This window comes from Crocodylus siamensis, chromosome 14, assembly GCF_052110815.1.
Source record: "Crocodylus siamensis isolate JL-2025a chromosome 14, ASM5211081v1, whole genome shotgun sequence".
NCBI classification, from domain to species: Eukaryota; Metazoa; Chordata; order Crocodylia; family Crocodylidae; genus Crocodylus; species Crocodylus siamensis.
The window spans coordinates 25,062,873-25,076,658 of NC_143408.1; the positions used below are offsets into that span (position 1 = coordinate 25,062,873).

At 44.8% G+C, this 13,786-nt stretch overlaps 1 protein-coding gene across 2 annotated transcripts in view; it reads left to right on the top strand.

Annotated features, from left to right (window-relative positions):
* SIK2 (salt inducible kinase 2) overlaps window positions 1-13,786 on the top strand; it is a 94,414-nt gene that overhangs the window by 40,305 nt on the left and 40,323 nt on the right. For both annotated transcript variants that reach the window (XM_090027149.1, XM_090027150.1), the window contains one exon: window positions 8,881-9,042. In XM_090027149.1, coding sequence (XP_089883275.1) covers window positions 8,881-9,042 — 162 coding nt within the window. The remainder of the gene's footprint in view (window positions 1-8,880; window positions 9,043-13,786) is intronic.

Here is a 13,786-nt window from a genome sequence, read left to right on the forward strand (position 1 = left end):
ATGTATATATAATATTTATAAAAGAAAACTAATTTTCTGTGTAAAGCATGATAGCAGGATGACTATATTGCACTGTAATTTTTATTACTTTAAGGCCATAAACCGAGTAAATACGTATAGTAGGAAGATAGCGCTGTAATGAATCATTTCAGCCCATGCTGTTTCATTGCTCAGATAAGAATGGGGTAAAGAAGAATTCTGTACCCGCTTGAAACTGGGGATTGCACACAGGGGGACACAGAACAGCTGTCCACGTTTGCCCATGCCCGGTCAGGAATTGATGGGTCTTCCCGAAGAGGTCCGTGCCTAGCAGTAACACTAAAGCATTGATGCAGTATTGAATCTTGAAGAACATGCAACTTGCTGGCACCGCTCTCTGCCATTTAGGTACCGAGCAGGCCTTATCTGGTTTAACTCGTTATGACATCTGGTCACTGGACGCACAATGCCATTACAGATGGAGCCTTTTATGTAAGAACAAGGACAGCACAGGCAGTCAGCTGAACGGGGAAGTTTGCAGTCTTGTGGACGGAGCATGTGACTGAGGATCCAGAACTCCCGAGTTCTAATCCTCGCTCCGCCAGGCCGGACGGTGTAGTCATGTGCAAGTCATTTTGTCTCCGTGTCCATTTGCACAATTGTAAAACAATGGTGCTAATACATACCAGGCCAGCAGTTAATAAGGTGTTATGAGGGGAAGCATCTCTGTTCTTCTTGTGTGCCCAGGTGAGAGCCCCTCGTAGTTTAATTCGCCATGCGAAGCTCGTACGAAAGGGCTGGGAGACTTGTTTAGCACAAACCTGAAAAACCTAAAGGATTTTTTTGGCTTTTTCCTCTTAAAGCTCTGGGTCTTCTGCTCCTCTGAGTTGAGATGTGCATCTTAGGTTGGACGTACAGAAAAGAAACGGAGCCTCGTGATTTCATTCTCTGTTAGAACAGAGAGACCCTTCCCTAAACTTATCGCTGAGACCATCTTTCTCTTCCCAAGCCACAAGTTGAAATGCCGTCAGCAGCCAGGAGTGCTTGTCCAGCTGATATTGCTGCCTGAAACATTATTCAGCAGTTTCTGGTAGCAGTGTTTCCTTTATCTCTGTGGTGACCTAATATTTTTTTTTTTTTTTTGGTGACTTTTCTCCACTCCCTACTTGATTCTGCAGAAGGAGATAGGAAATGACGGCGTCACTGTGGGAGGGAGAAAGACCAGCCGGGCAGCTTTACTAAACAAATTTGACCTTAAAATAATCTTTTAAAAGCTTGTGACCTTCTGTTTCTTTATAATATACTAAAATATCCCTGAAGGTTTGGAGTTGTTTTTTTTCTGGAGCAGGCTCTTTTCTTTCTCTGCTTTTACATTAATTATAACAAGGCTGGAGTGCCATGTCTCACTTTCCCTGCATTTGTTGGAAGCATATCTTGGAGGGTCAGAGTGAGCTTTGTCTGAGCTTGAACTCTGCATATGAAGGGTGCAGAGATGTTTATGGACAGAAAAGCAGCTGTGTTTAAGATGCAGCGTTAATCAGTCATTTGAGCTCAATTAGATCTTAATAAAACTTGCAACTTACAGAACTGAAAAAATATTAGGGAGAAGTGTCTTTTCCCTATACTTGCTCACTAAGAGTTTTCCACTAGCCTAGGAGGTTTCCAGGGTATATAAAAGTTGGTTCTTCAGATCTTCCCTGTATATCACATAGAAACTAAAAAAAAAAAAAAAAAAAAAAAAAGGGCATGAATCAGATCTTTTTGTGAATTGCCTATAAAACAGTGTTGGAAAGGTAACCCAGTACAATTAGCTTAAAGGTTTGTGAGACATGTTGCTGTTTTGGCATTACGTTACTTAAGACAAACAGGTTGAGCTGTGACAGTTACATAACTTCTTTGACCAAAATCCATAAATAAAACCATTAATCATCTCTCCCCGAGCGATTTATTGCAAATAAACGGAAGCAGTGTTTCCCACCTCCATTACATCATCTCCATGGGCTTGCACATAGAAGCAGCTGCTTTGACTTGCTATGTGACTTCAAAAAGAGAAGTTTGTGCCGGCTTGTTCTGCAAATGATGAATCTTGTTCCAGTGCCAGCATCATTACCCTTATTTGCGATGCTGCCTGGGAGAGGCTCCTGAAATTAGAGAAGAAATTTGCAGTTGGACCAGAATGACGATCCCTAAAATATGTGTAGCTTTCACAGAGAGAGAATTTGAAACTCTGCTCTGCTAGTAGGAGACTCAGAACTGCAACCTTTTTAATGTGTGGATGTATTATCCCTGGGCTTCGGGGGGCTGTACCACCCGTTGGTGGCAGTGTCCAGTAGAGAAGGGGAAGAGATTCCCCAGTGCAGTAGATGGAGCTGGGTGGCCTAGGTGGGAAGGTTGGGAGTGGCTCCTATTGCTTTTTACCCCATTTTCTGCAAGTGAGAGAAGTTTGGTGCTTATGGCGTATGCAGCTTAATTGGAGGCGGGGGGTGATGTGGGACTCCTGTTTATAAGGGCTGAAGGGTTTCCTCTGCCGATGCTGCAGATTCACAGAAGTTTAGGGCTGGAAGGGATCTCGTGAGATCATCGGGTCCGGCCCCCCTGCTCTGGGCAGGAAAGACTGCTGTGGTCAAATAACCCTAGCAAGGTGCGTGTCCAGTCTCCTTTTGAAGAGCTGCAACATCCTTTAAAGAATGAAAGCTACAGAAATGCTAAATGGTTTGAAAAACCTCACGTGAAAACGTGGGGACGGAAGTCAGTAGCACCCGAGAAGGAATTTCATCTTGCTTTAACTGCAGCCTCCAGGCAGTCTTCATTCTCACCCACTTCTCACATGCAGATCCCAAATGTGGAGACAATGCCCATTTCCCAGGGTTTCCTAACAGCTATCCTTGACCTTTAGCTAAAGACCATTGTAAATGAGGTGCGGGCGGGGGCGGGGGGGTATGATTATTTATTTATTTTCATTTTGGGTTATTCCGTAAGTCATCTTTCACTGCACTTTGGTAAACGAGAAAACCATGAAATCCGTTTTCTGAGCCTGCTGAAAAGTAGTCGTTCTCCCCTGCTGCTGCCGGGCTCCTTCAGCTTGACGCAAGCTTGTGATCAAGCTGAGCTGTCAGTCAGCAGCCCCAGGCTGTACTGTACCGTGCTCAAGGTGAACCCTGCTGCTGGGTTGTGAGTTTTCCTTGGAAGTCTTTATCTCGCTTAGGGAAAAGAGGCTTGCACTGAAGCAGTGACGTGTAGAAGGGCAAGTCCAGGCAGCAGGGCTTCTGGTGTTGGTTGTGCGCTAATGCGGTCCTGGACCTATGGCTAGGCAGAAACTAGAATATGATGGGCCTAAGGATACTTGTTGAAACAAGAAAGCAAGCTTTGTAGAGAGAGCAGAAATTGTAATGAGCAGTGGGATAACTAAACAGATCTCATCACAGTCCCCAAACTAACATTTGCAAAGCACTTAACAAAACAAACCAAAACTGGAAAGCAACACATGTGCGCTACGAGTTAAATGGACTTTTCTCTTTTTAAATAGTGGTATTAACAGTTCCTTTATCGTTGTATATGCATTTTGCTGTCTTTCTCAAAAACTTATTAAATGGTCTTTCTAACCACTCAGTTGTTAACTTTGTTTCACAGTATGAAACAGGTTTTGTTTTTTCCTTTTTTGGTCTCCCAGCCTTAAAAAGTTTTGACCTGCTTAAAGAAATCAAAGCAGCTCAAAGTACCGACGCACAGCAGAACAGATGCAAACAGAGGGAAATCGCTGACAGTCCCTTGAAATTGCTAATGCATATGGCAGGCAACAGCTTTCTCTCATTTTTGTCAAACACACAATTTGAAATGATTAAGGTGCTTCGCATGAAAATAAAATGTCAAAGCTTGAGCATTAGCAGATCAGCACGCTCGCATGTATTTATGCCAGTTGGAGAAGCCGCCCTCCCACCTCTGATTCCATTCTTCATTGCAGCTTTTGGGAACAGCTGAGAAGTGCTTTCCCTCAGGTCCTGAGCAAGAACCAGAGCCCGGGTCTTCCCACCACCCTCCAAACCAGGAGAATGCCCTGAGCCCTGTGCTTCCCACTTCGCTTGCGTCTTTGTGGCACACAATGCAACTTTCAGCAGAAGAGGTTGGAAAGTACTGCCTGTTCTATAGCCAGAGGGTTAGGACATTTACCTAACTTTCAATTCGGAGATATTATGGCCATGGCAGTTGCAATTTGTGCCGAGCTTAAAGCTGTTAGTGTGGATCAAGATCCCGTGGGGACTTTAGCAGAGTTTAGGAGCCACCTTACTGCCATTCCGGACCACAGGAGCGGTTTGGTGGGAGCTGGGTGCTCTAGCTGGGTTACTTCTGGGTAGGCTTAGAAGCTCGCGTTTCATGAATCAAGGGAACGTCTCGGTCCAAAACAAGAGCAGCAAGTGAATTGAGTTTCCTGGCCGCTGGAGCCGGGGCCGTTCTCATTTGTTTCCTTGGAACATGCTTGCTTACACTCTTCCCAGGCACCACGGATGTGCCTTGGGGCCAGCTTTGTGCTAGCCCATAGCGCTGTGCCTTGAAGGCTGAGGAGCTCTCCTGAGCTGCCCATTATTTCTCCCCAGTTTTAAATCCAACCTCGTATTGATGCGGTGTTTTTGGCATCTCTTGTTCATAGTAGTGACCCATGCTTGCATTTCTTGGGGCTGGGCTCCATCATCCCTTCTGTCTGAACCTTGTTTTTTTCTACCTCTGCATATTGAACTGAGGTGTAGGTACAAATTACCTGTAGGAACCTTTGTTTTAAGAAAAAGTTGGCAAGTTACTTGAGTGGGTGAAACTGGGGCAGGGGGGCTCGCAAGGGGGAAGTGAGATTTCAGACAGTTGCTTAATTTTTTTCCCCAATTTGTATAAGAGAGAAGGGTTTTTTTTAATTGGACCAACTGCATGATTGCAATAAAGTTAGACAACCTTTTGAATGCAGCGCACTCTTCCTTGAGTCTAACATCACTCTAACATTACCCATTTGTATTGGTGAATAAGACAACTTTTAAGGGTAATGTTGAAGATATTAAGGAAAGGCATACCATTAATCTGCAGGGCAAGATAAACGAATAGAAAATTGTACCCAGGAGGTTCTCTTCATGAAATTTTCAGCTGCACTGTGGTGATAAATGTCTCGTGGACATTAATGATCCGATTTTGGTTCTCTATGTATTTTGCATGTTTCCTGTGTCCCTTAAAGCTTTCCATTGGGTTTTGTATCCAGAACTAATCAAGGTCATGCATACTTTCCATGGAACTGGTGGCCATGCTCTCACAGGTGCTGCAAATGTCTCCGCCTCACCTTGGTGCCTGGCTGGTTGGTCTGCTCCCAGTTTGACAACTCCTTCATTAGGGCTGCTTGCCATTCTCTAAATTACAGCCCCAGGTGGTTTCTTCCAGGTCTTCATATTTTGTCCTTGGGCTGTTTCCTTCCTTTCAGCTTTCATGGTGAAGTCTCCCTTGACTTACTGAGGGCCAAATTCAACACCCCTTACACAGACATACAGCCAGAATAATTCCACTAAATTCAGGGAAATGTTTGTGGTTTTATGAGTGAAGTAATTGAGAACAGAGTTTGGCCTTGACTGTGTCTCCAGTTCTTGATGGTCCTTTGCCAGCTATGATCCTCTGATCCATGTCACACCGTAAACAAGCAGCTAAACTGTTATTGATGGCTTGTAAATTAGATTTGTCCTTTTTACAAATTCTTTTTTTTCTGAAATACTGCCAGAGGATAATGTTTGGCAGTGTTTGTTCTCTCTGTCTATTAAGCTCCCTCATGCAACCAGGAGGATGTAAAAGGTTTTCTTTGCTGCTAAATTTCCCCTCCAGCCATAACACAGGAACCGTAGCCAAATGCCAGCAGACTGTCTCCATCATCCTCAACATTTGGGAAATTGTATACGTTGTGTAGCAGCTAGCAAGGCGTCAGTTATTACCTCCTGATGAGGAGCAAAGTTTTCAGTGGAAATGATGGAAGGGGTTGCAGGTTAATACAGAAACCTAGCATGGGTTGAGAATACAAGCTAGGGCTTTTCATCATGTGAGCTCTAATTTATCCGAGCAGAGAACAGTCAAGTTTCTTCTAAGCCCACGGGAATCATTAATCATTGTGGATATAGTCATTCTTTACACCATAGTCACTCCCTGCTTAAGCTAGTCCTTTTGGGACTAGCTCTAGACTAGCCACTGAGCTCCTGGTAATGCTCTCTAGAGCAGGATTTTGCACCCACACATTCGGATCCAGGCTGCCATGGCTGGACTGCTATTATTGGAGCTGACTAACCAACACCACAAAGCTGTAAAGAGCTGTCAGCAGTTTGCAGGAGCGGGACTGACAGCTGTCTGTCACCAATTGGGAACTTAAAGCCATGCTGTGGCATGTACCTCCCTGCCCTTCTAGCCAGTAAGGGAGTTGCTGCTCTCTTGCTGCTTCCTTTGGAGTGGTTTGCATCCTGGGAGCTCACCGAGGACGCAATTCCTGTGTTGTTCCTTTGCCTGGCTTCTGTAGACTCCAAGTTGCAAACATCAAAGCAGCGCTCGCTGGTAAGACTTGCTCCTTGTCTTCATGGGCTGTTCCACAGGTACAAATAGGAGGAGGAGTCTGAATTGCCTCATTTTTCCCATGGTAGCAAGGTGAGCTGGGATCTCACACCGTGTCCTGAATGATTATCTTGGCTGGGGGTTGGCAGAAGGGGGTTCGGTCTTTCTGCCCGTTTGGGGGTCTTTTTTCCTTGTAGTTGGCATCAGTCAGTCCTTTAAGAAGGAGGAAGCAAACGATGGTCTTGCTCAAGCTTTGTCTGGCCCTGCAGGCTAATGGGCTGCACGTGGAGTGGTGCTCCTCATGTCGCCTGCGTTTCCAGAGGCTTTGGAAATAAAATTTCTGAGCTAATGTGTTAATATGTGTGTTCCCTGAATGACATGTTGGCACTTTAAATGTCTCCCTGGGAATTAGTCAGAGAAGACAAGAACACAATAGTCTGAGAAAGTTAGATGTCTTATTTTAAAGTTGCTCTGCAGCAGGTCTGAGCATGAGAGTAAGCGTGTGTCTGACATGTTGCTGAAGTCGCAATCTGGTGTGATGCTGGCAAAGACGAAGCAGCGAGTTTTACTTGAAGCGTATTAACATTATACCAGGTATTATGCCAACCGTTAGCAGCCTGCTTGGGTACGAGTCATGATGGCAGCTGTCTGGAATGAAAGTGGAACGAGCACTCGCTGCGGATCCCAGTGTTAATCCCCAGTGCCTCTGGTTTTGTGCTATATTCAGAAAGTCTCTCCAGGGAATGGAAAACCTTTGAGGTGCCGCTACGGGCAAAATGAATTACTCTGGAAATGTGACAGCCAGGCAGTGAACCACAGTCCAGATAAAGTTAATATCCTTTTCTCCCCCTTCCTCTCTCTGAAGAAACTGCATTTAGACAAACAGCTAAGCTTCGAAATGTGTTGCAATAAGCAAATGCTTCACTGTGACAGCAAAGCAATGGACGTCCTATTGAGCTACTTGCTTCCCTCCGTGCCATTTGGATTTCATTCCTCTTACTATAACCTCAAGTGCTAATAACCCCGGTATGGTGCTAATAAACCCTGGGATGATTGTGCATCATAATGAAGGGGTCAGGGTTAGGAGATGGAAACAGTGAATATTTTATATCGCCCATAAAAATGTTCACTCAAAGTAGACCTTTTTGGTGTAATACGTAAAAATTGCCTTTTGGAGTATACAGGCATATGGAAGATCACTTATTTTTTTGAGTAGCTAAGAGATGAGCATTATCTGTGAAAATTTAGAGAGAAGTCACGCTGTATTTGGTGGCTCAGAAAGCTTTTAAAACGTTTTTGAGAAATCAGTTCTGGTGTGAGACCTTGTATGTCGCCTCAGAGCTCATAGTAAGCATCGCCCTGTGTCAGGAAGCAGGGGTGCTCGCGACAGGCAGCCTCAGAGCTCATCAGCGCTAAAGATTTATTTTTGGTCTGATTCTAGTCGTGTTGCTAAAAAACACCTTTTTTGTTTGTTTTTTTGTTTGTTTGTTTTTTCCAACTCAAACACTGTAGCATTTCTTGTTCATTGAGCCCTTCTAATTTCACCATTAACAACCGATTATTACAGGTCTTCTTAGATTCCCATATGCATCTTTGTTTCACAGTTGCCTGTAACTACAATACCTGCCCCATTACCGCATCTCTGACATGAATTGTTCGAATCCCAAGCTTGAGGAACAGGCCCGATTCTAAAATAGTCCTTATGAGGGTCCCTTTTATTGTTTTCCTTTGAAGAAAGAGGCAAAAGATTGAATTGGCAATGGAAGCTGACTGCTGCTTGGGACATGTAATGGCGAGCTTTCACTGCCACTGCCTATGCGGTGTCCATTCAGGGAGCAAAATAGGCCTCACTTTCTATCGATCTTTAGCACTGGAATGACTTTCATGCAATTATTAGTTATAAGAGCAAACTGCCCCTCATTTCAGTGGTACAGAGAACAGATTTAAGCCACTTCCGTTGCAGATATTTGGTCTCTGTTCCCTAGCAGGGCTCCATATGTTAAGACTCCTGGGAGAAGAGAGACTTGTGAGGAAGTATAAATGACTGCTTCAGGTGACTAAACATTGAAGCAAGGCTAGGGTGACACAAAACTGGGAGCTGTCCTCCCATTCTAGAGAGGTTTTCTGTTGTAACAAACAGTGAAACAGTCTTACAGCAGCAAAGGATGGAGGAGAGGTTTGGGCTATACGGGACGGTGGCTTTTTCTTCCTCTCCTGCTCTCCCGAGGAGGGGCTTGGGATGAACAATCATTGAATCAGGACTAAAATTCTTTTTTCTTTCCCAGCAGTATATGTTTGAGAGACACAACTGAGTCTTCCTGACTAACTCCTGCTTTCTTTGCGCAGATTATCTTGCCAACCACGGCCGTTTGAGTGAATCGGAAGCCAGGCGCAAATTCTGGCAAATCCTCTCTGCGGTGGAGTATTGTCATAGCCGGAAGATAGTGCATCGTGACCTCAAGGCGGAGAATCTCCTGCTCGATAACAACATGAACATCAAAATAGCAGGTACCCAGCATGCCCTTGATACCCAGTCTAATCTTCCTGGTACGTGCGGCAATTCCTCGTCTGTTCCAGCAAGCCAATTGCTGCTGCTCAAAAAGTCCACTGAAAGTCGGATATGGCAAGTCAGAGTCGAGCAGGATGGTTAATCGGTTTGCAGTGCAGGGTTGGCAATGAGCATTTAACTAAAAATGATTCCAAGTTTAGCTCCTTTCCTGTTACCAAGTAAACAGAAATAATTTGCCGAGTTGTCATTTTTGTGGTGTCGTGACATTTCAGTAATGCTGCCAGATGTTCAGGTTCAAGCCGAATTAATCAAATAACTTCTTTCAACATCAAAAAGGCTCAAGATGAGAACTTATTGATTTCTTTTAGAATGCTTGATTTCATTTTAATGATAAATTTAGATGCAGCAGATGTTGTTTGCAGTGAAATCATTTTTGCTGCTTGTCACCTCATTACCATTCCAGGAACCCTTCCATACTGATTTAGGCCTGAGACAGTAGCATAGAGAATGGCTGGATGATACCCAGACTTGGAGAGCCATTGAACTTTTGTCATGGGTAGTAGTATGGGACCAGGGAAGGAGCCGGTTTGCAATGACGTGCATGTGCCGGTTCTGACAAGGAAGTGCAAATAGACTCTCAGATGGCAGAGAACGCCACCGAGATAAACTCTTCTGGTATAAATCATGATTGCATCCCTTTATTGTTGGGCTTCCTACCTGGCTTTCCGGCAATGAACTGAAAGGCATTGCTGTGATACCAGAGGTAAGATGAAAATGCATTTTGACTTCCAGTGTTTTCGAGAAGGGTGAAGCTGCAGCTAAGGGTTTTTACAGGTGATCCACAGCAGGTTTGAATTGGAAGTGGGTTCCTTTTGCTTTGATATGTAAAGAGGGCATCTTGATGGGAAACAGAAAGGGTCAGTGGTATTCTGTTTGTTTCCATATGAAAGAGTGAACTATTAACTTCCCAAGCACTATAAAAGCCTGAAAGCTGAAGAATGCGGAAGGAAAGTGGTTTTTAACCCAACTGCATTTTATTTTTTTGATTTAATTGCTTGTTTAACTTCAGTGATGGGCTAATTAGCATTTTGGGTGAAGGAGCCCCTTTATTAAAGATTCCAGCCCCTCCTCCTTTAATTCAGGCGTTGACACTCCCAGTAAGATCCTGCAGCAAAGACCAGACTTGACATCCCTGCTATTTCAAGGGTAAAAACACAGCCAGGAAAATCCCCTAAAATCTCTCAAGCCTCCTTTATCCCAAAAATGGAAAAAGGAACCAGCTCCTTTTCTAATGCATTGCACTTTTTTAAGGAGGGAGCACTGCATAAAGAACTCTATTCAGAACAGGAGACAGGGGGAAAGATCCTTCAGAGCAATGGTTCGCAGGTTTGTTAGATTCAAGGCACCCCTCAGAAAATGCCAGCTCTGAGTTTTTGCTCATTTTTTGACTGCGGAAAAATAATAGAGCAATTCTTATGTTGCAAAGAACTCGGGAACCACAACAGGTCAGAACATTTTGATGCTATAGATTCCTGTTTGAAATCTCTGGATTTATCTTGTGCACCATGTTTGCACACCTAACATTGTATTGCACCCCTGTCACCCTTGAGAGGATCTCAAGGCATGGCCGGGTGCCACAGCCCCTGGTTGAGTGCTCTTGTCTGAGGTTTCTTATGGTATAGGCTGCTGGATCCGAGCCGGGGAATTTTCAGCAAGGCTTGTCATCTCACCTTCTGTATGGATCACTTCTCCAGCTCCTGGATCTTTCGTTCCTTCATTGTGATCTCTGCTTGCTTTTCATTGAAACGTTCCTGGGGTTTTTTTTTCCTTTGTAGACTGAAAATATGCAGAGCAGTTGGGTAACAGGCAAACAGAAAGGAAGGGAAAGCGGCGTGTTTTAATTTCAGGTAGATGGTGGTTACAGAGCCTGTTCCATGCTGGAAGGACATCAAACTAGTGGACGTAGTGGGTGACATTTTTGGTACAAGAAATGGTGTGAAGAACAAATGCTGTGAACCCTGGGAGCAAAGTGACAATGAATCATCTTATCCAGTACGCCTCAGGGCAAGACCCCTGGCTTCTGCAGCATTATAGTGCATCCGCCTGGAAAGTCTGCAGCAGCTGCAGATAAATTATACAAATTTAACGTGATATAAAAACTAATAGCAGAGCCCTCACATTAGCCCTTGTGTCATTTGCTTTGAAATCAAGCGCTGTTTATTTTATGCTGCTCCTAAATGTTCAAGTGTCCGTATATTGCGGGGTTTTGTAGTGAGGACATATAGTTCTTGAAGCGGTCCAGGGGCAAAGGAAGATTTTGCAGTAATGCTGCGGGAAAGGTGCAGTTTTGATCCGGGGCACAATATGGACTTTTGATCAACTGGAAAGTGAGGCAAGCAGTTTGGGGTTATGAGAGAGGCCCGTTAGCTGGATGTCGCAATTAATTGTCCAGCGTGAAACAGTTAACTGTGTAGAGAATCAGTTTGGCTCGTTTCTCCATAAAAATTAATGGAGCAGCTGACAAGATTCTCTGAGAGCGGTCGGTGATGAGCCCCCAAACGGATGCTCGGTATTTTAGGCTGTTCTTTCTCTCCGTTTTTTGCTCCAGCATTCACCCAGCTGAATCCCTGCTAGCGGAGGTGGGAGATGGGTTGTTTCTGACACTTTGAACTGGAGGTCACGACCATTGGGTTTACGCAGTTGGGTCACGTTTTGGAAGGTTTTGTTTGCAGACCTAAAAGCTCAGGTTTTGTGACTGTGACTTGTGATTCCTTTTAGAGGAAAAGTTATTTTGGAGCATGCCTGTTGGCAGGTCCTGCCACTTGGAACTGCAGAAACCTAGGCCCTGCTTCTTACCAGTGACTGAACCGGGTTATGGGAGGATCTCGGCCTGCTCGTCCTTTGATCTTCCCCCCCCTCTCCCATTCAGCCATCCATCACCACCCTGCCATCTCTTTCTGTCCCTCTTCATTTTCCTTTCTTCATGGCAGCTTTCTGTACTATCACTTGCCACGTTCGGCCAGGGATTTTTTTTCAGATTCCCTTCTCGGGGGGCCTCGACTGCCTTGAAGCTGTGCTGCATTCACAGAAGGTCTCCCTTTCATGAATGTCCCTAGCACGGCAGGGAGCCCGGTTCCCCGCTTCCCTGTGCATTCCAGTGCAAACACAACAAAGGTTCACAAAAGTACTGTTTCAAAGGCGTCCCGGGAGACCTGTTAGCCAAAGAAAGGTTAGTAACACGAGCTGTTCTGTCGCAGGGAATTTCAAAGCGCACGTTCTCCAGGATTCAGAAATAAATCAAAAGCAAGGCTAAGTGGTAAAGTTCGAGCTAATTTCATTATCTCTCCACTTCTGTAGCGATATTACTGTTCTGTGCAAACATTAGTTGCTGTGCTGGCCTCTGTATAAGTAGCCATGCTGGCTACGAGCTCCGTTCTCCACGCGAACGCATAGGCTATGATTCTTGCTTGCAGCTCGGTCAGACCCAGGAGGGTCCCTTTGTCCAGCTTGGGTGATAACTCATCAAATGACAGTCACAGCTTCCAGAAACAGTGCAGTGATTGGTGCCCAAGCAGCTGTTTCACTTTCTGCAGCCATGGGTGGTAGGGTTTATCTGATGCTTTACCTATCGCTGTCTGGTTATCTGGTAGCACAAAGGTCCTTGTCCCCATCTTCCTTTCCTGGTAGTTGACCTGGCTTCTGATGGATGCAGCCGGCAGTGGTGTTCATTCACCAAGTTGTGGACGAGCAAAGGTAGCCAGGCTCCCACCTCCAGTTATTAGATCTGCTCCTTCATAAACATATGTTTCTTTATAAACAGCGATTAACGAGCGTGCAGGGAAGTTCTGCAGTGTTGGTGCAAAACAGAATCCAGGTGAGATCCAAACTGAAAAGTCAGTGTCAGGCCTTCCCTCTGCTGATCGCTTCAGCCGCCTGTCAAATCCGAACAGGCTTTCCGTTCTGCCGCGGAGGAGGCAGCGAAGCAGGTACCCCCACCGTGCATCACGCCCAGCTTCCTAATGTTGCTGGCTGGTGAGCCTGCTTCTGTCTCCGAGGGCTTTTATTCTGAAGCTTTTACTTTTTTAGAAGCAGACTGCTTCTCAGTCAAGTGCAGAAATATGCATAAAATCGAAGCTTTTACTACTTTAGTAGCAGACTGGTTCTCAGTCAAGTGCAGGAATATGCATAAAATTGCCTTATGCATTTCAGCTCACTAGTGAACAAACTTGGATCCAAAGGAATTGTTCCTGAGAGCGCGTGCTGAAGGACTTGTGAGATTATCACCTTTGCTACTTAGGCAGAGCAGGGTGAGAGTTGATCCAGGGTATTTTTTTTGTAACGGGGGGGGTCTATCTTTAAAGCAATTAAAGTGTAATTTTTAAGCAGAACAGAGTTCCCAAGGCAATTTTAGTAGGCTGTTATCCTCCAGAAATTGTTTTGAAAGCACATGCGTCCACCCACAAATTGTATCCTAAACACAACATCTCATGGTGACTACATACGTTTTCTGTCTGAGGAGGTTGGGGCTAAAGACTATTTTGATCTGCAGACTCCTTCAGATTTTATGCTGCATTATTTTTAGCATTAACAAGACAAATCCCGGTGGCTCTTTTCAGAAGCTGTTGCCTGAGAAAATGAGCTGTATTTTGTTTTGTTTGTTATAGTAGTTGGTTTCTGATGGATCTGCGGAGTTCAGATCGGGCTTCACCAAAGGAAATCTTTGTTTCTCAAGAAGCCTGTGAA